This window comes from Lolium perenne, chromosome 6 (genome assembly GCF_019359855.2).
Source record: "Lolium perenne isolate Kyuss_39 chromosome 6, Kyuss_2.0, whole genome shotgun sequence".
In the NCBI taxonomy this organism is placed as follows: domain Eukaryota; kingdom Viridiplantae; phylum Streptophyta; class Magnoliopsida; order Poales; family Poaceae; genus Lolium; species Lolium perenne.
This window is the reverse complement of record NC_067249.2, coordinates 228884982-228906903: the sequence shown is the minus strand read 5'-3', so window position 1 is coordinate 228906903 and position 21922 is coordinate 228884982. Positions and strand designations below refer to the sequence as shown.

The following is a 21922-nucleotide window of genomic DNA, read 5'->3' as shown; positions in this document are numbered from 1 at the left end:
GGTCCAGATGGATCGGGCCTTATCCTGTACTACGCGTCGCTTTCACACCTGCCCCGGCCGCGACGGTGGGAACTCGGATCATCCTTCTTCCACAAATGGCCAACTTCAACCACGCCTTCATTTTGTCAGCGCGCGTTCACTTCGACAGAGAAGCTCGGCTGGGTAATGCAGGTTCCAACCAAAGGACGTTTCTATTTTCTATTTGCACCGTCACCTCATGGTCGTAATAATTTACTCCAACAAGTGGTCAAGGTCAAATACGCATGTGTCAGCGTTCACTTCGACAGGCAGCGCGCGCGCGCGAGGTCGCAACTTGCCACCGCTTCTCCTTGGCTGTACAGTAAGCTACTTCTCTTCTTCTTTTGCAGGAAAAGGTAATGATATTAAAGTCCTCTTCTTACAGATAGATCCAGTTAAAAGGAAAAATATACATCCAAGTCCTCTGGATCCCGATGTCGATGGTGGCGCGCCGCCGCCACTGCACCCCTTGATGGCTTGGATCAGGTACAACCCCTCCGCGGGTGGGAAGTCGCTGGTCGCCAACTCCTGAGATCTTACACCGCGGACCACCATCTTCGTCGCGAGACTCCACATCACCTCCTCATCCTTCTTCATCAAGCTTCAGATCGACCGCCACGCCGACACCGGTGAGAGTTTGACGAGCTCGAGAGATACGAAGACTTGCGAGCTCGGGGAAGGCGAAGACTCGATCACGGAAACTCCGGAGAGCGTCACCGCTAGAGGGGAAGAGCTTCGCCTCAAAACGCCACACCAACCACCCCGCCTCCTCAGCGCTGCCAGCAGGCAACCTAGACCTACAATATATACATGCTGTGGATCAACGATTCCCCACCCTATCGTTGCTGAAGCGTCCGTTGAGGGTAGGGAATCGACGATCCGACGACAATCAAGGTGGATCTCTGGGTGGTGTTCAGAAAGTCATCACCCCTCCCTACTGTAGCGGGGAGGGGAACGCCCAAGCTTCGTTCCTCTAGTAAGCTACTGGCCCTTACAAAACTGGAATAACTTGGTACCAAAGAATCGCTTTGGAGTTGGACCTACATGTAGCTTGCTTTTTTTTAGAAACAAACTACAAGCGAGCAAAAATGATAAATTCTGATATTTTTTGGGGTTTGGAAATGTGCATCGTTCACTATACTCAACTCTACATTTTTGCATTTTTTAATCTACCGCATAAACGAGGTCACTTGCTCATCTAAAAGTTCTTCCGGCATAAGATCTATCAATATTAAAATATTCAAAAAAAATATTTCTAAGTTTTAGAAAATTGTAAACAATTATGGACTTCGTCAATGATATATGCTGCAAGCATGCAAAATCGTAGTGCAAACTTATTTTTATTATGGGCTACATGAAAATGACAAGATTTGCTAGTTTTTATAGATTTGAAAATGTTACACTCAGATCCACACATTTGTCATTTCTATATCAAAATACAAACTATTTCCAATTGGTTTGCACATTTTTGGTACACTACTGGTTACATTCTGATTTTTTTCAATAAAGTTTAAAACTCAAATACTCCTATATGATTGTCGATTTTTAAAAGGAACACACTAATTAGAGTCCACGTGCACCAAGATTGCCTAAATATGCACCGACTGGTCAAAATCACCAGATGTTGCCAAAGTGATTTTTGCCTAAAAGCCAGCCAAATTTCACTAGATAACGTGTGTGGACAGGACAGCTGAAAATGGGTCACAGCCAGCCAGCCAGCCGTCAGGGGGTTGTAAACGTGTTCTAAATGCGCGTGGACATTCTCGATCAAGTATAAAACCCACGGAAGCAAACAACCTGAAACATCAGAGCGGAATCACCAGAACTCAACTCAGATCGCGAAACTTTCTCGACACACCGACCTCACTCTACGCCACAGCTGAGCTACACGAGCTGCCGTCATGGTGCCAAAGCTGGAGCGCGGGTTCCAGTTCCTCAACTCCGAGCAAGAGAACTCTGTCATCCTCCGCGCCCTCATCTCCGTCGTCTCCGGGGACACCGCGGCCGTCGTCCCCACCCTGCTGCACCTCGAGCCGTCCACGCCGCCCTTTGCTGCCGCCGCCGCTCCCGCGTGCGCTAGGTGCGGCGCGAACGGGTGCCTCGGCTGCGACCTCGCCACCGCCGTGGCTCGGACGACCGGCTCGAGCAGCGAGGGCGAGGAGTGCTCTGCCGCCAGCTTCGTAAAGAATGGCGGTGTGGGCAAGCGGCGTGCGAGGAGGGCGAGCAAGTTCCGCGGCGTGCGGCAGCGGCCGTGGGGGAAGTGGGCGGCGGAGATCCGCGACCCGCACCGCGCCGTCCGCAAGTGGCTCGGCACCTTCGACACCGCCGCCGAGGCCGCGCGCGCCTACGATGTCGCCGCGCTCGAGTTCCGCGGCAGCCGCGCCAAGCTCAACTTCCCGGCAGCCGCCGCGGCGTCCTTGCCGGCGTCCGCTTCTGTTTCTTCTTGGGCAGCCATGCAGCCACAGCCACAGCCACAGCCGCAGCCGCGGTGCTTGCCGGAGAGCCATCACGAAAACTGTGGTTCAAATGCGTCGTCTCCCGCGCACGTGCCGCGGCTGCCGGAGCAGGGGACGCCGGTGGCGAGGGAACACGAGATCTGGGATGGGCTACACGAGTTCATGATGCTGGACGATGGCAACTTCTGAGCAAGGAAAGAAGGATCAGTGTGACTGGAAGTATATCAAGGAATTTGAGGTAGAAGAACAAGAAGAAGAAAGGAACAGAAGGAAGCCAGCCGCCGTTCCATCCGTGATATTTCTAGGTGATTGATTCGTTGCTTCCGTTCGCCTTTTCCCGCAAGCAAATGATTCGATTCAAATCAAAGAGACTGAGACATATACGATTGAAATCAATCTGAAGCGCACGAACATCAGAGAACTTCAAACTCGTCTCTATGCCACGGACGACCCACGAGACCATGCTCCTCGCAAGTTTTTGCGTTGCCTCCTGTTGTTCTGAATTCAGTGACATGTTCGTACTAGCACAGACCCAACTCAGTACTAGCTAGCTAATGCATCTGTTTTGAACTTGGATCAATTTCTTCGGTGTTTGTTGATGTCTGTGTAAATTATTCATCTTTTCACATGTTTACTTTCATGTTAGCTTGAAATTATTATAGAATTTGCAAGTCTGAATTAGGGGGTGCTGCCATGCGAAGAATAGTTCTTTGTAGTTGTGTATGTCTCTAGCTTTATAATCTTCATAAGGCAAGAAGTTTTATACTGATTCCATGAAACACTTGTTAGGATTATAGATCTGTTTAAGTTTTTAGAGGTATTGAAGAATAACAGTATAATAACTGAATTCTAAAACAATTGCAATTCCTAACTTTGACCATCCAAACAACATTTAGCATTCAACCTCAATATCAAATCTAGGTCCTGAATATCTAACCATCTAAACGTAAATATTGACATTCATTCTTTTTTTGAAACGTCGCAGGAGAGCTGCGGTATTCATTAGAAGAAGACTCGGGTTACAAGGAACCGAAACAAGGAAAAAAAAGCAGCGCTAAAACGCTGGGTTAAACCCTCACTCTCGCGCTACGATATGCCGGCAAGTGGCCAGCGCCCAGATGGATAGCTCATCGGCGACCTCAGCTACCACAATTGAAACCGGCCTATCCTTGTTGTCAAAGATGCGTCGGTTCCTCTCCTTCCAGAGCACCCAAAGCACCAGCAGGACTGATATTGTGAGCTTGCGATCGCGCACCGTTGCCGCAACGATAGTGGATGCGATCCACTCGAGCGTGGCCGAGGGCGTGCCCCAAGTGAGCGGAGAGAGGGCGGGGAGGCGGTGAGCGTCCGCCACAGCAGCCCAGACCCGTCGCGCCCACGGGCACTCCACAAGCAGATGGATGGCCGTCTCGAGGCTCCGTCGACACAAGGGGCAAAAGTAGGAGTTTGGCCACCGGCGCGCCATGAGGCGGTCAGCCGTCAGCAGCCTGTTTTGCGCGAACAACCACCCGAAGAAGCGGCACTTGGGCGCCGCCATCGCCTCCCAAATGAGCTTGACGAAGTGAGAGGAAGTGGCGCCACAGAACTGAAGTCGGTACGCTGACTTGGAGGAGTACACGCCGTCAGCAGAGAAGTGCCAAACAAAGGAGTCAGAGGTGCCCTGCACCAAGTTGACCTGGCGGACTCGGTCCCAAAGGTCCACAAATTCCGGCAGGGAGTCAGCCGTGACACGCCCTCGGAGGTCGAGGATCCACTTGCCGCCGTTTAGGGCCGCCGCCACCGAACGACATTTGCGGCGGGAGGCTTTGAAGAGCTTCAGCGCGATGAGGAAGGGAGCTCGACCGTCGACCCAGCTGTCCTTCCAGAAGGAGGCGACCTTTCCGTCACCAATGGAAGCATGAGTGGCGACCGCGAATGTCAATACCAATTTTCAATACAATTATGAGTATGTCAATACCAATTTTCTATGGCATTGGTATTGACATTCATTCTCAATACCAATTTTCAAGGTATTGGACATTCAACCCAATACAATGTCAATCCTCCCAATGCAAACATCCGAATAAATTATGAGTTTTTATGAAGCAACAATGATCAAGTGAAGCATTCCGACTTGAATAAAGCTTGAAACGATGTCATCGAGATCAAGCGAGATGAGCAAGAAAAGGTATGGTCTTGCTAGGTTTTTCTTTAACCGGGCTCAAGGTGGTTGTTAGGAGATTGGGTTAAAGGATAGATAGCCGCACTCTCAAGAGGAGCTTTCAGTTGGATAACTTGATTGCATTGGCTCAATCCTTTGCATACTTTGCATCCTTTTATTCCTGTTGCTCCTTGGTATTTCTCTATGTGAGGTTCTTGACCGTGTTGCTAGCTTCTCAACAATCCCAAGTTCATGGAAAATGGAATTCATATGCATCTTCTATTGCGTTTCGAGGTTAGAGATTTTATCGGTTCTTTTTTTTGAGAGGCTCCACATCTCTCCACTTTGCCATTTAAGATCTTGCTATTTCTTGGGTTTTATATAGTCTCCATTAGATAGAGCATGTTCTTAACTTTTCAAAAATCTCAAGTTTGCTAAAGTCAGAGTCCATATGCAAAAAATATTGTGTTTTTTCATATGAATTATTTTTTGTCCCGCGTAGTCCGGACTCGCTTCGGAATTCCGGTATAATTCCGGTCAATTCGAAATTTTCCAAGTTTAGTATTAATTTCTGAGAACCTTATGTTTCTTGCTCGAAATTTGACCCAGAATTCCCTACTCATTCAGAATTTTTCATGAAAACTACTCTAACGGTCACTTTTCTAGAAGAGGTATAAAAGGAGCCTTCTTCCCCAATGTTTCTAGGGTTCATGACCATGAATGTACACATTCATTGCTGTTTTTCAATACCTTGATACCTCCCGTACCTCCTATGATTCTTGCATCTTTTTGAGGGGATTGGAAGAAAAGATCTAGATCCTGAACTCACCACTCAGTCTTTCTCTAAGCAAGGGGAACACTTGAGATCTAGATCTTGGAGTCATTAGTTGGTCTTCACAATTGTTCTTCCTCTCTAATTCCTCCCTAGCACGTGTTTCTTTGGTGAGATTTGGGTGTGAAAGATTTTAGGATCTTTGGTATTCTTGCTTTGCATCTTTGCATAGTGTTGAGCTCTCTGTTACGATTAGTACGAGTGAGAGGCTGTGAGCTTGTTACTCTTGTAGGGTGACCTACTATTTGGCTTGGTTGTTGGTGTTTCGGTGACCTAGCCGCGCGCCCTAAATTCCTTTTCGGTTGTTTGGCACCCCGACTCCCCCCTACAGAGGGGATGCTGCCGTAGGTGCCGAACAAAACTAAAAGCGATGCGGCGACTAGCGGGCCAGCCGTGTCATCCACACAGGATTAGCTCGCACCCGTCTCCTACCTCAGGCTAAGGAAAATAAATTTCCGTGCCCCAACGTTGTTACCCAGACGCGCACAGAGACGTCTCGTCGCGCCTTGTCCTGCATGTTGTGTTTTAATGCGCTCCACCGCTTCCCAACGTGTTTAGGCGTATAAAATGGGGTGCTCGCTCGCCGCCCTTCTTACACAACCCTAGCGCCACACATCCACAATCCTAGCGCCGCCACGCGCTACCCAACTTTCACCATATGCGCTCCATGGTGGGTTCAACTGGCCGCGGTGGGACGTTGTCGCGGCTATGGCATTGGCGGCCCTGTTGCACGCTCGTCGTCGCCTCCACGCTCGTTGTCGCTTGAACAAGTACTTCAAGTTTGTCGTCCACATCAACGATGACCCTTTCGGGAAGAAGAAGCTCCCGACAAGTTCGCAAAATTTCTCACCGGTCGAGGTGAACCTACGGGAAGCAAGCAGCTGCCTGTGGCCCATGGAGGTCTTGTTCGACGGACACTGGAAGATTACCTCCACACCGGATAGGAGAAATTCACGTGCACCCACAACCTGGAGGTCGACTGCTTGGTGAACTCCCTTCACGAAGGCGGCGGCGAGATGAGCGCCAAGGTGTTCGACAACGAGTCTTGCCGTATAGACTACCACGGAGATGACTGAGGCGATGACAGCAATGACAACATCAAAGAAGGCGAGGGACAGTAGAAGCTCTAGTCTAGGTTTCTATGCCCTCCCTTGATGTCGGCCAAGGTTTTTGGATGTTCTTCGTGGGCCGTTTCAATGTTTTTTCATGTAAAAGTGACAAAGCATCCAAAATCATAACTAAAGTATTTATTTTAAATAAAACAAAGTTTGGGAGTTGTGTTTGGGGGACACAATTGAAGATGCTCTAATTAGATGGGTAGTTTATATTTTTGGTGAAATGGCAAAAGTTCAAAACCATTTTAACTAATGGGTGCATGCCCATCAATGTGACCAATCTGTTGCTGACGCGGCGGGGCAGACTCTAAACTAAAACGCGGGGCATACACTAAATAAACTAGAAACAAATGCTAGGCCAATATGGCTGCACACGAACTAGCTAGACATTAGGGGGTACTGAGTTGATTGTATGGCTCGATGACCCTCCTGATTTCATTCTTAGTGTGTTAGCACAGGATGCTTCTATTATGTAATCTTTGATGCCAGCAAGTTTCTTTCGCACTCTTTTCCTTACCAGGGTACCTAAGGGGGCTGGAAGGTTTTTAATGAGGCGGCTTACTGGCTATTATTAATGAGAAGGTGTTTTATTGTCAAAAAAAACTAGAAACAAATGCTTCTACTACTGTACTTGGGGGTGTTTGGTGTGGTTTTTTTTGGCTTTTGGCTTTTGGCTTTGGCAAAAGCCACCAAAAGCACCTAAATAGGTGTTTTTTTGGCTTTTGGATTTTGGAAGCCAAAAGAATATGATCTTTGTTTTTGACTTCCAAAATCCAAAAGCCAAAGAAAGCACCTATTTAGGTGCTTTTGGTGGCTTTTGCCAAAGCCAAAAGCCAAAAAAAGCCACAACAAACCCCCCTTGGTCGCAAAAGATCAATGCAAGAGTCACCATATATTAGTAGAAGATCAATGCAAAGCTGATCGTCCAACTCCAACACACGACTCGGACTGAAAGCGACGTCCGCTCCGATCCAAATACTTTTTTTTATAGGGTTTAAAGCGGCTTTATTCATCGAAAGAAATAGCACATCTCATGATCCATCTGGCACGTTAATTAGGTGGGCCCGTGATCCGGCCCCGACCTGAACTTGCCCATCGGGCTACGATACATCGTGTTTACCCAAAGATATGCCCGACAAATTTGAGATCTTGGATCCTGATGGCGATGACGATTATGATGAGATAGACAGGGGCAAATCAGCCATACAGGACGAGCATATATCTAGCGACGGCAAGAATCCCAGTGATAGAGGTGAATAATCTGTGACGGTGGGCAGCGTCAAATTGGTCACGGATCAAGAGGCGATCAGTCCGGAGACTGAAGAATCTGTGACAAAGGCTGAGGAGGGTGCCCTACTGGTAGGGATGGATTCAACTGGCGGCGAGCCTTCGACGCGCAAGGAGGAGTCGCGGAACAAACCTGAGATGGCGGGGATGAGATCTGAGACGCAACGGGATGAGGAGGAGCCTGAGATGCAGCAGAGTGTGGAGGAAGATCATCTTCCCAAGGAAATAGAGAGAGCTTTGATCGACATCAAAGAAAAGTTTGCAGAGAAGAGGGCCTTGCGGCTGCTGGTCAAAGATTTGTCCGAGAAATTTAACATAACTATGGGGTGTACGTCAGCCATAGAGGAGCACTCGCCTATGTTCGAATCAGACAAGCTGTTAATGGAACCTGAAGATCTGAGTGCCACCGATTCACTGAACAGACTGGGACAGTGCTCTGTCCAAGATGATCTGGGTCATGAAAGAGGCGAATCAGCCACAGCATTGGCCAAGAAGATGGCAGACGAGATGGCTGATGAGGCAAATGATTTCTTCTTGCACTACAGTCTATGGAAATCTCGATGGAGCGAGACCTGCGGTTCCTTTGAGTTAACGAGTGAGTATACATCCTGCTGCGTGCTTATGTCACTCTTTTTCCATACCTAGTAGTCTACATTTTTTTCTCTAATCTTTATCTTTACTACTTATAAAGGCACGAACTTGCGTTGGAAAATAAGATCTCGGCCGTCTATTCATGTGCTTCACACGGTTCAGATTCGTCCGTTCTCCCCGCCCCAAATTCACGCGTCGCGCATTGGCGTCTAGGCACGACGAGCGTACGATCTACCCAATAGTTTCCCTTGATTGATCAATCCCCTTTGTAAGATCCCGAGATCGACGTGCCATCACGCCGATCCTCATGCCACCATAACAGGAGCGGTTACAGGAGTGGGATTGGACCGCGTCAGACCCTGACACCCGCCTGATCGCCAACACGCTCCTGCCGGCCGTTCCCGAAGGTACGCATTTTGTTTGCCGAGGCAGAGAAAGAGGATGGGGACGAGAACCGGCCGCAGTCTCGCGCCTGCCGCCCGCTTTCTTTCGAGATCCGGCCAACAGAGAGAGGGGGGAGCGAGGCGCTTTGGGTAGAGAGCAGGGGCAAGGTCCGAGGCGGCTCCGGTGTTGAAGAGTATAACCTGCTGCCGCGTTTTGGGCTGTGAAGGGTTCAGCTGCTGCTGAGTTTTGGTGGCCTGCTGGTGCGTTTTGGTCACGAAGGAGATTGTTCACCATTTGTGAAGTTCTCAGGCGGTGGATTCTAGACCTGTCGAGGCCTCACAGCAGCTAGCTCTGAACTGTGTGAAATTCATCGACAGTCAGCATATTCTCATCATTACTTTCCTTGTTTCTCTCATACTATAAGCACAACATCGATCAATATGGTTTTCAATTTCCTTTTCCTCCGGCAAGCCCAGGAATTGACGCATAAGGGCATGCCCAATGAGGGGCGCTTATTCAGATGGACGCTAAGGGCATGTTCAGCGCTGGCCTCTTAAGTGGGGCGCTTAAATTGTTGGTTACTCCATGCAGCAAGCGTCAGGCGCTTGGGAGTCCTATTTTGCATGGAATTTTCAAGCGTCGACTCCTACCTTTGCATCGATGCCAAAAAAACGGCCAGGAACTTCACAAAACTGCCGGGGTTAAAATCCTAGCGTCTCCTCTAAGAGCATGTCTAATAGGCCCCGTATAACCCGCCCACCCCGTAAAATTCCGGCGACATACGGGGCAGGCGCGGTTTGGGCCGTCTAGCAGGCCCCGTATTCGGGCCGCCCCGTTTCGGCGGAATACGGGGCCCAGGAAATCGGCCCCGTCGCCCCGCACATATAGTGGGCGCAGGTGCGAGTGAGGGGTTAACCCCTCACTCGCAACCCTAGCTCCGCCGTGCGCCGCCGCCTCCTCCTCCTGCTCCGGCGAGCAATTAGCCGCTCCTCCGCGCCGCATTCCACCCCCAAGCCAGGATGGACTCCCGCCGCCGCAGTAGCGCCTCGCCGGCGAGCGGATCGAAGCCATCCCGCTCGCCGGACACCGTAGAGGATGCGTGGCGGCTCAAGTGCAAGCTGTCCGCCGCCGGGAGCCGTCGCGCGGCCTGCAAGTACGCCGGCGCGCTGTACGTGCCGGAGCCGCTCCGGGAGTACGCCGCGGGTGGGCGGTGGTACAAGCGGGACCCGCCGCTCAAGCCGATGAGCGGCGAAGCGTTCGAGAAATGGCGCGCGCAGTGGCAGCGCGACCGCGCGGCGTTGGCGGCATGGAGGGCCACCATCGGCAGCACCAGCGGCGGAGGAAGCGGAGGCGGCGAGGAGGAAGACGCGGCGGCGGAAGAGGAGGCGGCCTACCGCCGTGCGGTGGCCGAATCCGAGGCGGATGCCGCCGAGAAAGCTCGGGCGGAGGCAGAGGAGCAGGCGGCGGCCATCGCCGCCGTCCAGGAGTTCGAGGCGCGGGAGGCGCGGGAGGCGCAGGAGGAGGCGAGGATCGCCTTCATCCCCTACGTCATCCTTGACGACTAGACGTAGGTTGATCCGTAGTTAGATGTAGTATGATCCGTAGTATGATCGGAATGTATGTATGATCCGTAGTATGATCAATGAAGATGAACTTCCCGGGGTTTTTATTTTTGAAAATACGGGGCGAAATACGGGGTCTGCTAGACGGAATGGCTCGAAATGGAGCAGTTTTTCGATACGGGGCGAAATAAGAGATTTATACGGGGCAGCGAAATACGGGGCCTGTTAGACATGCTCTAAGCGCCTGCATTATACCTGCCCTAAGGGCATGTACAACGGGAGCGCTATCAACAGACGCTAGGCTAGAATTCCTGGCCGTTTTGGCTAAATCCCATCCGATCCTGGGAATATGGTTGGCATCGACGCAAAAGCAGGCACCGGCGCTCCATCTGATTTTTATCAACCAACCCACTTTGACCGGAGGTCGGCGCTTATCCAGGGCGCTAAAACAGGAGCCAACAATGCATTCCTTAAACTAACACAACACCTATCTCGTACGGGCTCTTGGTTCTAATTTCGTGGTATTATTTTTGTTCGCTCAAGCGCCTGGCTAAGCGCTCAGGGTTGTACATGCCCTAAGGCAGATGGAAAATTGCCTGGGTGCTGGCCGTGCATGCTCTCCTCACTTCCTGTCGTACGAAAGGACATAGAGTAAGCGCTTGCCTCCTCTTTTTGCGTCGAGGCCGCAGAGGCGCTAGGATTTTTAACCATAACTGCACTCTACTGGGATTAGGATCCTGGCGCCCCCCACTAAGCATCCCCATTGTACATGCTCTAATGTGTCATGTAGACAAGCATAGGCTCCAACTGCACTCTGATTTCTTCTACCTCAAGTGTTCTCCATCTCTTCCTTACCTCTGCATTTGAAAGGCGCGTGCCCCCCATCCTCCACTATGATAACCTATTACCTTGTAGAAGGTGAGATGTTAATTTGACCTTCTGGGGTTAAATGGGAATATCTTTATGGAAGGAAAATATCATGCCACAATCTGATCCTTAATGTTACTGATATCACCTAATAAAATATATTGTGATACTTTGTTTCTTTAATTCCTTCAAATCTGATGTTTGAAAGAAAAATATCATTATTTACCTCCACATGATTTTTTTAGGAAGTATTGTTTGTATTTTCTTGAAATAGTTCGATGTGATTGTGTTTCTTTCTACAAGGATAGAGGAGTAACTGCACTTGTACATATTGTTTGTCAACATAACTTGCCCAGTACCGAAAGTTGGATCAAGATGTGAAGCACAGAAGCAGTATACTATATATGCAATTATGCACTGATGGCACCATGAAACTCACGGCGCTTTCTTGATAATATGTGAGAACTAAGATAGTTTTGGTAGTGGACAAGCCCCACAGAGGTATGATACTCTGGCCATATCAATAACCTGATCAAATTATTGTTTCATAAATCATTACTGTTGTTGCTGCTTTCTCAACCCAACAGAACCTATTTCTGGTCACGATAAGATTGAAAGCAATTTTGTCCGATTTAACTGATGCTGTGGAATTCTCCCAAGTATTTAACTACTGTACGTGATTCACACTGGAATGTTATATTTTGTTCTAACCAATCTATTCCAATTTCTTAATATTTGTCAGTTGCTAAAATCCTTGATTTCTTCTTGTGTACGTACTACCCAGTTGTTAAATATTGCAGTAAAGAATAAGTTTTAATTAAAAAAGTTAGATGATCCATCTTAATTTGAAGAGATGGTTTTAATAAAATAGGACGGCAACTACTCATATGGTTAGTGCTTCCATCTAGGTGCAGCTGGAGGAGGATGACACCTTACTCTGATTATCAAAATTATTGTCAGACACACGCCTCCTAGGTGCAGCTGGAGGAGGATGTCGTGCTTCCACCCCACTCAACCTTATGCATCAAACCTGGAAAATCTTGTGGATTCTCACCAAATAAAAAGAGGAAAATCTTACACATAGGTGTAGTCTTCAATTAATTGTATTCTTTCCTATTTCATGTGTATAATTGTTCTTATGGTTACATACCAAATGCCAAGGCGAGGTGGTCTAGGATAAAGCCCTGAGATGGAACTTTCTTCTATGAAGAAGCATCATACCAATACAAAAGTATCAATGAGCAACATCATGAAGAATTGGAGAACACAAAATTGGACAACAAGAAAAGGAATTAGCTTTATCTAGCATCCAAGAATATAATGTGTTGCCTAAAAATTGTGAGTACAGAATATGACGTGTCATATGTTATTTCATAGCTGAAGAATTTCAGTGTATCTATAATTAGCATGAATTAAAACGTGCGTTGCACGTGCACACTTACTAGTAAGGAAAGGGACCCTTCTATAAGGAAATTAGGGATTTACCTTTTCTGCTTAACTTTTTTTTTCTTTTTTTTCGAAATGGGGATGAACCCCGGCTTCTGCATCATTACGAGTGCTCCAGTAATTCATGGCAGATTTCTAACACGCGCTTTCTTCACTTGGGTTCTACAAGCAGCATTGTTGAGCTCCATGCAGTTTACACACTACACACCAGGACGCCTCCCACCCAATAGGGCCGCGTCCAGTCCTGCCACCTTGCAGATATTCTCCATCAAGCTCCCCGAAGTAGCTGGTGACCTCCATTGGCCGTTGTCTGTGTATGGTAAAGTTGTCGTCCGAGATGTCGTGGATCGCAACCGCAACTTTATCTTCTCCCGTCGTAGGGAAAATTCTCAAGAGTTGACACAAGATGTATGTATTTTTTTATTTTTATTTTCTCTTTTGGATTGCATGCCTACATGGGTTGTTGATTAATGGGGTTTTATCGTTAATGCTTGCAGGATCCTTTTCTGCGCTTGATTGGTCCGTCTCGTGCTGTCGTATATACAGACAGGGTCACCTTTGAAATCCAGCTATACGTAAAAGGTACAACAAAGTCTCAAGATAAGCCATTGATCACTCAAGCGCGTGATTACCACGAACTATTCGGTGATGCATCTACCGTGTGCTTTAAGAATTGTTTCTGCACGATAGAGTTACGCGTGCAGGTTGTTGAAAGAACGACCCAGGCCACAATCTTGGGCGTCCAGGCTGATATATCCGCTGGTAAGCCATATCCTTTTGAATATGGTGCCCGGGTTATTTGTTCCCCACTACCAGGGAAATCGAAGTACCCTGAAATTGTGATGGTTGATTCAAAAGATGGAGCAATGCTGAAAGGTTCCGATGGTTACCTACATCTGCCAAGGGATGTTGTTTCTGTAGACTATGAAGGAAGGTTGGATGTTGAGATACAAGCCTACTCCAAATCTGGTAAAATTGTTGCAAAGAAGCATGTCAGTTTCCTGCCCAGATTAAGCAAAATAAGCCGGGGATGTTGTACCATTCGTGGCGTTGAGGTGGTGATTACCGTTGCTTGGTCGCGTGTCGCTGAGGACAAGCTTGAGGTTATGGCATTTGGATCTTTGGTTCAAGATCGTTGCTCCTGATATCCATGTGGGTTACTGGAGTTTGCTAGTAGTATTTTTATATCAGTTAGCTAGGTAATTTGTCCAACTGTTGTGTACTGACTAAATACTGTCAGCTACTTGTTTATCCACTAACTTATGTCATCCAGAGCTTGTTTGAGTTCATAACCGTTATTGCTACCTGATATGTAGCGTATCTGTCCTATTTTGTTCTGGTAGCTAAAAAAACCAAGGTCTGCTGGCAATGTCTGGTGATCCTTGCAGTTTGTTAACCTGGACGGCCGTGGTGAAAGCACTGGAGCTTTAATGGTACAAGGGCAATGTTATCCATGGGCGACTCACTGCCGTTTTTTGGCCATTCGGCAAAGCGTTATTACTCACGATCACGACGCGAAGCTGATAACCCTAGATCGCATGACGTGACTTCCATGCGTCTTTGTGGTGTAAAAGAGAGTATTCGTCTTATCTTATTTAATTCAACATTGTCTCTGCACCTCATTTTTCTGGTTGGAACAGTTGCTTGCTCAACTTTTGACTACCAGCATCTTCGTCTCGATCTGATTTAGATCGGTGGAGAGAAAAAGAAAAGGAAAACATATTTTACCTCCGTTCCACATACATCTACTACACACTAAAACGCGTATACAATCACTGGTGGAAAAACAGGCTTCCGGGAAGCCCCAAATGTCGCGAAGGTAAAGGAGCCGCGACTAATGGGGTCTTTAGTCGCGGTTCGTGTGGCGAACCGCGACCAAAGGCCTGGGCCCAGGGCGCACGGTGGCCAGCTGGTGCACGTGGGGGGCTTTAGTCGCGGTTGGCCAGCCCAACCGCGACTAAAGGTGCCCGAAGGCCTTTAGTCGCGGTTGGCCAGGCCAACCGGGACTAAAGCCCCTCCCCTATATATACCCATCCAGCAGCCAACACTTAGCCATTTGGTGCCATTCTCTTCACAAGCTTCACAAGTGGGTGTTAGGTTTGCTTTTGGTTCCTCTTATGCACATAAGGTGTTTGATGAAATGCCCCAAGAGCATGAAACAAACATGATATGAAGTGTTGGAGCCACACTTGAGCTTTCTCATTTATTTTTTCCTCCTCGATCGCGGTTAGCAACTTGAACCTTTGATGTGTCGTTGATAAAATGTGCATGTGTGTGTAGTTCATTGTTTAATTTATATTGTTTGTAGCTAGTTAGTTTAACAAATGCATGATGGTTAATTATATATTTTATATTATAATAATGCAGATGAATCGACAATGGATGTACGGTAACCGACTCTCCGGCGAGTTCAGTGCGGGTTTGAAAGATTTCCTCGTAGTGGCTAATGCGAACAAGCAGGGGGGTTTTGTTATCTGTCCATGTGTTAACTGTAAGAATCAGAAGGGTTACTCTTCCTCAAGAGATGTTCACATGCACCTGCTTCGGCACGGTTTCATGCCAAGCTATAATTGTTGGACCAAGCATGGAGAAAGAGGGGTTATAATGGAAGAAGATGAAGAAGGGGATGATTTCATCGATGAAAGCTATCTTGCTCATTTCGGTGATACTTTCATGGAGGATGCTGAAGGTGAAGGGGAAGGTGAAGGGGAAGGTGAAGAAGAGGCACGTGATGATCCCGTTGATGATCTTGGTCGGACCATTGCTGATGCACGGAGACGCTGCGAAACTGAAAAAGAGAGGGAGAATTTGGATCGCATGTTAGAGGATCACAGGAAGGCGCTGTACCCCGGATGCGATGATGGTCTGAAAAAGCTGGGCTGCACACTGGATTTGCTGAGATGGAAGGCACGGGCAGGTGTAGCTGACTCGGCATTTGAAAACTTGCTGAAAATGTTGAAGAATATGTTTCCAAAGAATAACGAGTTGCCCGCCACTACGTACGAAGCAAAGAAGGTTGTCTGCCCTCTAGGTTTAGAGGTTACGAAGATACATGCATGCATCAACGATCGCATCCTCTACCGCGGTGAATACGAGAATTTGAATGAATGCCCGGTATGCACTGCATTGCGTTATAAGATCAGAGGCGATGACCCTGGTGACGATGTTGAGGGCCAGAAACCCAGGAAGAGGGTTCCCGCCAAGGTGATGTGGTATGCTCCTATAATACCACGGTTGAAACGTCTGTTCGGGACCTAAGCGCATGCCGAGTTGTTGCGATGGCAGCCAGAGGCCCGGAAGTCGGCCGGGGAGTTGAGACACCCCGCAGATGGAACGCAATGGAGAAAGATCGACGAGAGAGTTCAAAGATTTTGCAGGCGACGCAAGGAACATAAGATTTGGTCTAAGTACGGATGGCATGAATCCTTTTGGCGACGAGCTCCAGCCATAGTTCCTGGCCCGTGTCTCTTTGCATCTACTACCTTCCTCCTTGTTTGTGCATGAAGCGTAAGTTCATTATGATGCCTGTGCTCATCCAAGGTCCGAAGCAACCCGGCAACGACATCGATGTGTACCTAAGGCCATTAGTTGATGAACTTTTACAGCTGTGGGGCAGACCTGGTGTCCGTGTGTGGGATGAGCACAAAGAAGAGGAATTTGACCTACGAGCGTTGCTTTTCGTAACCATCAACGATTGGCCTGCTCTTAGTAACCTTTCGGGACTGTCAAATAAGGGATACAATGCATGCACGCACTGCTTACATGAGACTGAAAGTGTACATTTGCCAAATTGTAAGAAGAACGTGTACCTTGGGCATCGTCGATTTCTTCCGAAAGGTCATCCAGGAAGAAAGAAAGGCAAGCATTACAACGGCAAGGCAGATCACCGGCCGAAGCCTGCGGAACACACTGCTTGGTACTGAGGTATTTGATATGGTCAAGGGTTTGAAAGTCATCTTTGGAAAGGGTCCTGGCGGACAATCAGTTCCGAAGGGAGCTGACGGGCACGTAGCCATGTGGAAGAAGAAATCTATATTCTGGGAGCTAGAATATTGGAAAGTCCTAGAAGTCCGCTCTGCAATCGACGTGATGCACGTTACGAAGAATATTTGCGTGAACATCCTAAGCTTCTTGGGCGTGTATGGGAAGTCAAATGATACAAAGGAAGCACGGCGGGACCAGCAAAGTTTGAAAGACCACGATGACCAGCATCCGGAACGGTTTCAAGGTCGTGCCAGCCTACGCTACGACCAAAGAAGAGAAGGTCATCTTTTTTGAATGCCTGAGCAGTATGAAGGTCCCGTCAGGATTCTCGTCCAATATAAAGGGAATAATAAACATGGCGGAGAAAAAGTTCCAAAACCTGAAGTCTCACGACTGCCACGTGATTATGACGCAATTGCTTCCGATTGCTTTGAGGGGCTCCTGCCGGAAAATGTTCGAGTAGCCATTGTGAAGCTATGTGCATTCCTCAATGCAATCTCACAGAAGGTAATCAATCCAGAAGTTCTACCACGGTTCTGAACGATGTGATCCAATGTCTTGTCGGTTTCGAGTTGGTGTTCCCGCCATCCTTCTTCAATATTATGACGCACCTCCTGGTTCACCTAGTCGATGAGATTTCCATTCTCGGTCTGTATTTCTACACAATATGTTCCCCTTCGAGAGGTTCATGGGAGTATTAAAGAAATATGTTCGTAACCGTGCTAGGCCGAGAAGGAAGCATCGCCAAGGGCTATGGAAATGAGGAGGTAATTGAGTTTTGTGTTGACTTTGTTCCTGACCTTAAGCCGATTGGTCTTCCTCAATCGCGGCACGAGGGAGACTAAGTGGAAAAGGCACGATCGGAAGGAAATCAATGATATGTATGGACGGCCATTCACTGATGAAGCACACCACACGGTTCTGACCAATTCCAGCTTGGTGGCTCCGTACTTTGAGAAACACAAGAATATTTTACGCTCGGACAACCACAGGAAGCCTGAATCCTGGATTAGGAAGGCCCACATGGAGACTTTCGGCAGTTGGTTGAGAAAACATTTAATGAGTGACAATAAGGTTGTAGATCAGCTGTACATGTTGGCCAAGACACCATCTTCGACTATAACGACTTTCCAAGGGTACGAGATAAATGGGAATACATTTTACACGATCGCCCAAGATAAAAAGAGCACCAACCAAAACAGTGGTGTCCGCTTTGATGCGGCAACCGAGAATGGGCAAAAGGTCACATATTATGGTTACATAGAGGAGATATGGGAACTTGACTATGGACCCTCCTTTAGGGTCCCTTTGTTCCGGTGCAAATGGTTCAAGCTAACAGGAGGTGGGGTAAAGGTGGACCAGCAATACGGAATGACAATGGTGGATTTCAACAATCTTGGTTATCTTGACGAACCATTCGTCCTAGCGAAAGATGTCGCTCAGGTTTTCTATGTGAAGGACATGAGTAGCAAACCGAGGAAACGGAAAGATAAGAAAACGATCAGTACATCGTTCGATGATCCAAAGCGCCACATTGTTCTTTCAGGGAAAAGAAACATCGTGGGAGTGGAGGACAAGACAGACATGTCAGAAGATTATAATATGTTTGCTGAAATTCCGCCCTTCAAAGTGAACACCGACCCAAGCATTAAGTTAAATGATGAGGATGCTCCATGGATACGGCACAATCGTAAGCAAGCAGGGACACAAGGGAAGAAATGATGTGTAATAATTTATTGTACCAAACTTTGTTGAATGAATCATGTGAATTATATTACCCGTGATGTGTTTGGTGTCCATTTTCGAATGATTCAATTGACTCGAGATAGCACTGATGATACATGAAATTTGGAGTGACTAAGTCATACTCCTGCATACATGAAATTTGGAGTGACTAAGTCATACTCCTGCATACAGGAAATTTGGAGTGACTAAGTCATACTCCTACATACATGAAATTTGGAGTGATTTAGTCATACTCCTGCCTAGGCGTATAATATGCATACTCGTAGTCTTCATAGCCGCCGCCATTGTACTGGTAGTCGTCGCCTTCTAAGTTGCCGGCGTCGTCGTCGCGGCTGGCGTCGCTGTCGTCGGGCGGCGCTCGTGGCTCGAACTGAGGGTAGCGCAGGCGGGGGATATCGCCGGCCGTGATGTAGTCCATGACGCTCTGCAGAGTCCGGCCGTACCACCATAGCCGACGGCCGGCCTCGTGGAAGTTTCCAGGAGGCAGACCGTCCTCCTCATACCTGGCGAGCGCCCTCTCACGCCGATTGATGAAGAAGGCGTCCCAAGTATGCTGGTTATCGGGATGCCAGCGGGGATTCATCCGCTGCTCCGGCGTGAGGTCGAGGTAGTAGTGGTTCGTGATGGCCGCCTCGGCGCGCAGTACCCTGAGGGACGGGAGGGACCGGCACGCCGCCGGCGCTTAGGCTCCAGCCGGCAGGGACGCGGTAGCCCGGAGGGCAAGGGTAGTTCGAGGCGCAAAGCTCCTCCACCTGCTGGTAGGTTAGAGTGGGTGCGGTGGAAGCCATGAGAGAGTGATGAGAGATTGTAGAGATGTGATGCTGGCCAAGCCGGGCTACCTATATGTAGTGACAAATGGCGGGAAAAATGGGAGCGGGAAGACAGGAGGCGGGAAGAAAGAGGCGGGGAGAAAGTGGCGGGAAGAAATTGGCGGGAAAAAATTGGCGGGAAGAAAGAGGCCGGAAGAAATTGGCGGGAAACAATTGGCGGGAAGAAAGAGGCGGGAAGACAGGGAAGAAATGGCGGGAAGACGAGGAGGGAAGAGGGGGTCGGCGGAAAGAGGCGGGAAGAGGGGGCCAACGAACTTTTGAATTGAATTAGTTTTATTTTTATGAATTTTTGATAATTTGTATTTTTAAAATTTTGAATTGAATTAGTTTTATTTTTATGAATTTTTTGATATATTATATGTATTGTAAACATTTTTGAAATGAATTAGTTTTATTTTTCTTAATTTTTTGATGTATAATTTGTATTTTTAACATTTTGAATTGAATTAGTTTTATTTTTCTGAATTTATTGATGTATTATTTGTATTTTTAAAATTTTGAATTGAATTAGTTTTATTTTTATGAATTTTTTGATATATTATATGTATTGTAAACATTTATGAAATGAATTAGTTTTATTTTTCTTAATTTTTTGATATATTATTTCTATTTTAAAATTCTGAAATTAAAAAGTATTTTAAAAAAGACCTTTAGTCGCGGTTGGCCTGGCCGACCGCGACTAATGGTCCTTCCCGCGAGAAACCGAAAAACCGGCGAAAAAACACTTTAGTCGCGGTTGGGGTCACCAACCGCGACTAAAGGGTTCCCTTTAGTCGCGGTTGGTGACCCCAACCGCGACTAAAGGCTACTACCTATATATTGGCGCGCGGCGCTGAGCGGTTCGGTTCTTCGTCTTCCTCGCTCTCGACGCCCGCCGGCACGCACTTCGACGCCGCCAACGACGTCTCTCACCGTGCCGCCTCGCCGTCTCTCACCGTACCGCCTCGCCGAACGTCGCTCGCCGCGCCGCCGCCTCGCCGTACGTCGCTCTTGCCTCACCGTGTCGCCTCGCCGAGAACGTCGCTCGCCGCGCCGCCGCCTTCCCCGCAGAACGCCGCCAGACCGCCTTCCCCGCAGAACGCCGCCAGACCGCCTTCCCCGCAGAACGTCCCCAGACCGCCGCCGCTGCGCCGCCGCCACCTCACGCGCCGTGCCCCCTCTCCCCCTCTGCATGTCGCCGGGAACGCGATTGGCGAGCTCCGCGCCGCCGGCGAACTTCCGGCCGGGCGCCGCCCGTTTAGTCCCCAGGACGCCGTCCATCTGGACCGTCCAGATCGCCCACGATCTGACGGCCACAGCCCTTCTAGGGGCGATCCGCGTGATCCCCCTCGCAGCCAATCGCGTTGCGCCACGTCGCCTGCACAGTCAGCCCCCAGTCAAAAGCAGTCAAACTTGTTTAAATTCCAGATTTGTTGTCCAAACTTGTAAAATTCGTATAAAATCAACCGTAGGTCCAAATTTTGTAAATTTTATAGTTTCGGAAAGCTTAAAATCTGTAGAACACCATTATGCCATAATATAGCATATGTACTATGTTAGATTTCGCGTCAAAATTCAAATAGAGAAATAGACCAGATTACACTATGAAATTTGTATAAAATAATGTACTGGTCCAAATTTGATGATTTTGTACTTTCTGGAATCCTCAGAACATGTACTTCAACTTGGTATAGGATTTGTACAACCTTGATACGTGCACAAACTTGCTTTAGTAAAATCTATCCGAATCAGTAATTCAAAGATAATTCAAATTCTATAAATCGTTTTCGAATAATTCCAATTGCACTACTTTTGTATTACTGTAACCTATCCAGGGAGGTCAAACTCATATTTTTATAACACATAATGCTTGCAGTAGCTAATTATTAAGATTGTATATGTTATAGATACTCGAATAATGGTTTTTCTAAATCAAATTAAAAGTCCAGAATATTTTAGTGACATGACACATATCAGAGAGCACATAATGCAACACTTGCACACCACCTCTTTTGTGAAATTAAATCGTCCGCATACACATCTAATACGCATCCCCCCTCTCGCCTCCCTCGTCGCCCTCTCGGTCACGCGGTCACCGCCACAGCCCCCCTTTCGCCACTGCCCTTTCGCCACCGCCACCGCCCTTTCGCCACCGCCACCGCCCCCCTTCTTCACTTAATTAATTTGTTTTGACTACATGTTTTCAGGACTGACATATGGCGGACGATAGAGCTGACCCGATTCTGGACAACTATGATCCGGACGCTGAAGACCATATGTTCGGCATCATAAAAGGCGATATTCCATTTGTGCCGACCGGAGAAGAAGAAGATGATATCTCTTCTTATCTGAACCTTGAGTGTGAAGATGAAGGGCGCCGTCAGCAAGCAGATGATGCCGAAGGAACGACGATAAACGACGATCTTCAATTGGAAGTAGCAACCCCCTCCGGCGCCGAGGTATATATATATACATATTGAGCTAGCGTCTGGTGATACAAACTAACTGATTTGAATAAACGTGTGTGTACTAACGCGCGCGACTCTCTTTCTTATTTTAGCCCTCGGCCGGATCGTCGAAAAAATCGAGTACGTCGTCAAAGCGTGGCGCAACCAAGACGATGAAACCAGGAGAAACATGCACCATCGATGTTGTCGACGAAGCAACCGGCAGGCCGCTGGAGCC

General features: G+C 48.0%; 1 protein-coding gene across 1 annotated transcript; it reads left to right on the top strand.

The window, feature by feature from the left end:
• Positions 1–1810: 1810 nt before the first annotated feature.
• LOC127305917 (uncharacterized) lies at positions 1811–3155 on the top strand. The gene has a single exon (XM_051336519.2). It carries the CDS (start codon positions 1920–1922, stop codon positions 2661–2663), a length of 744 nt encoding a protein of 247 aa, XP_051192479.1. The 5' UTR covers positions 1811–1919; the 3' UTR covers positions 2664–3155.
• The last annotated feature ends 18767 nt before the right edge of the window (positions 3156–21922 follow it).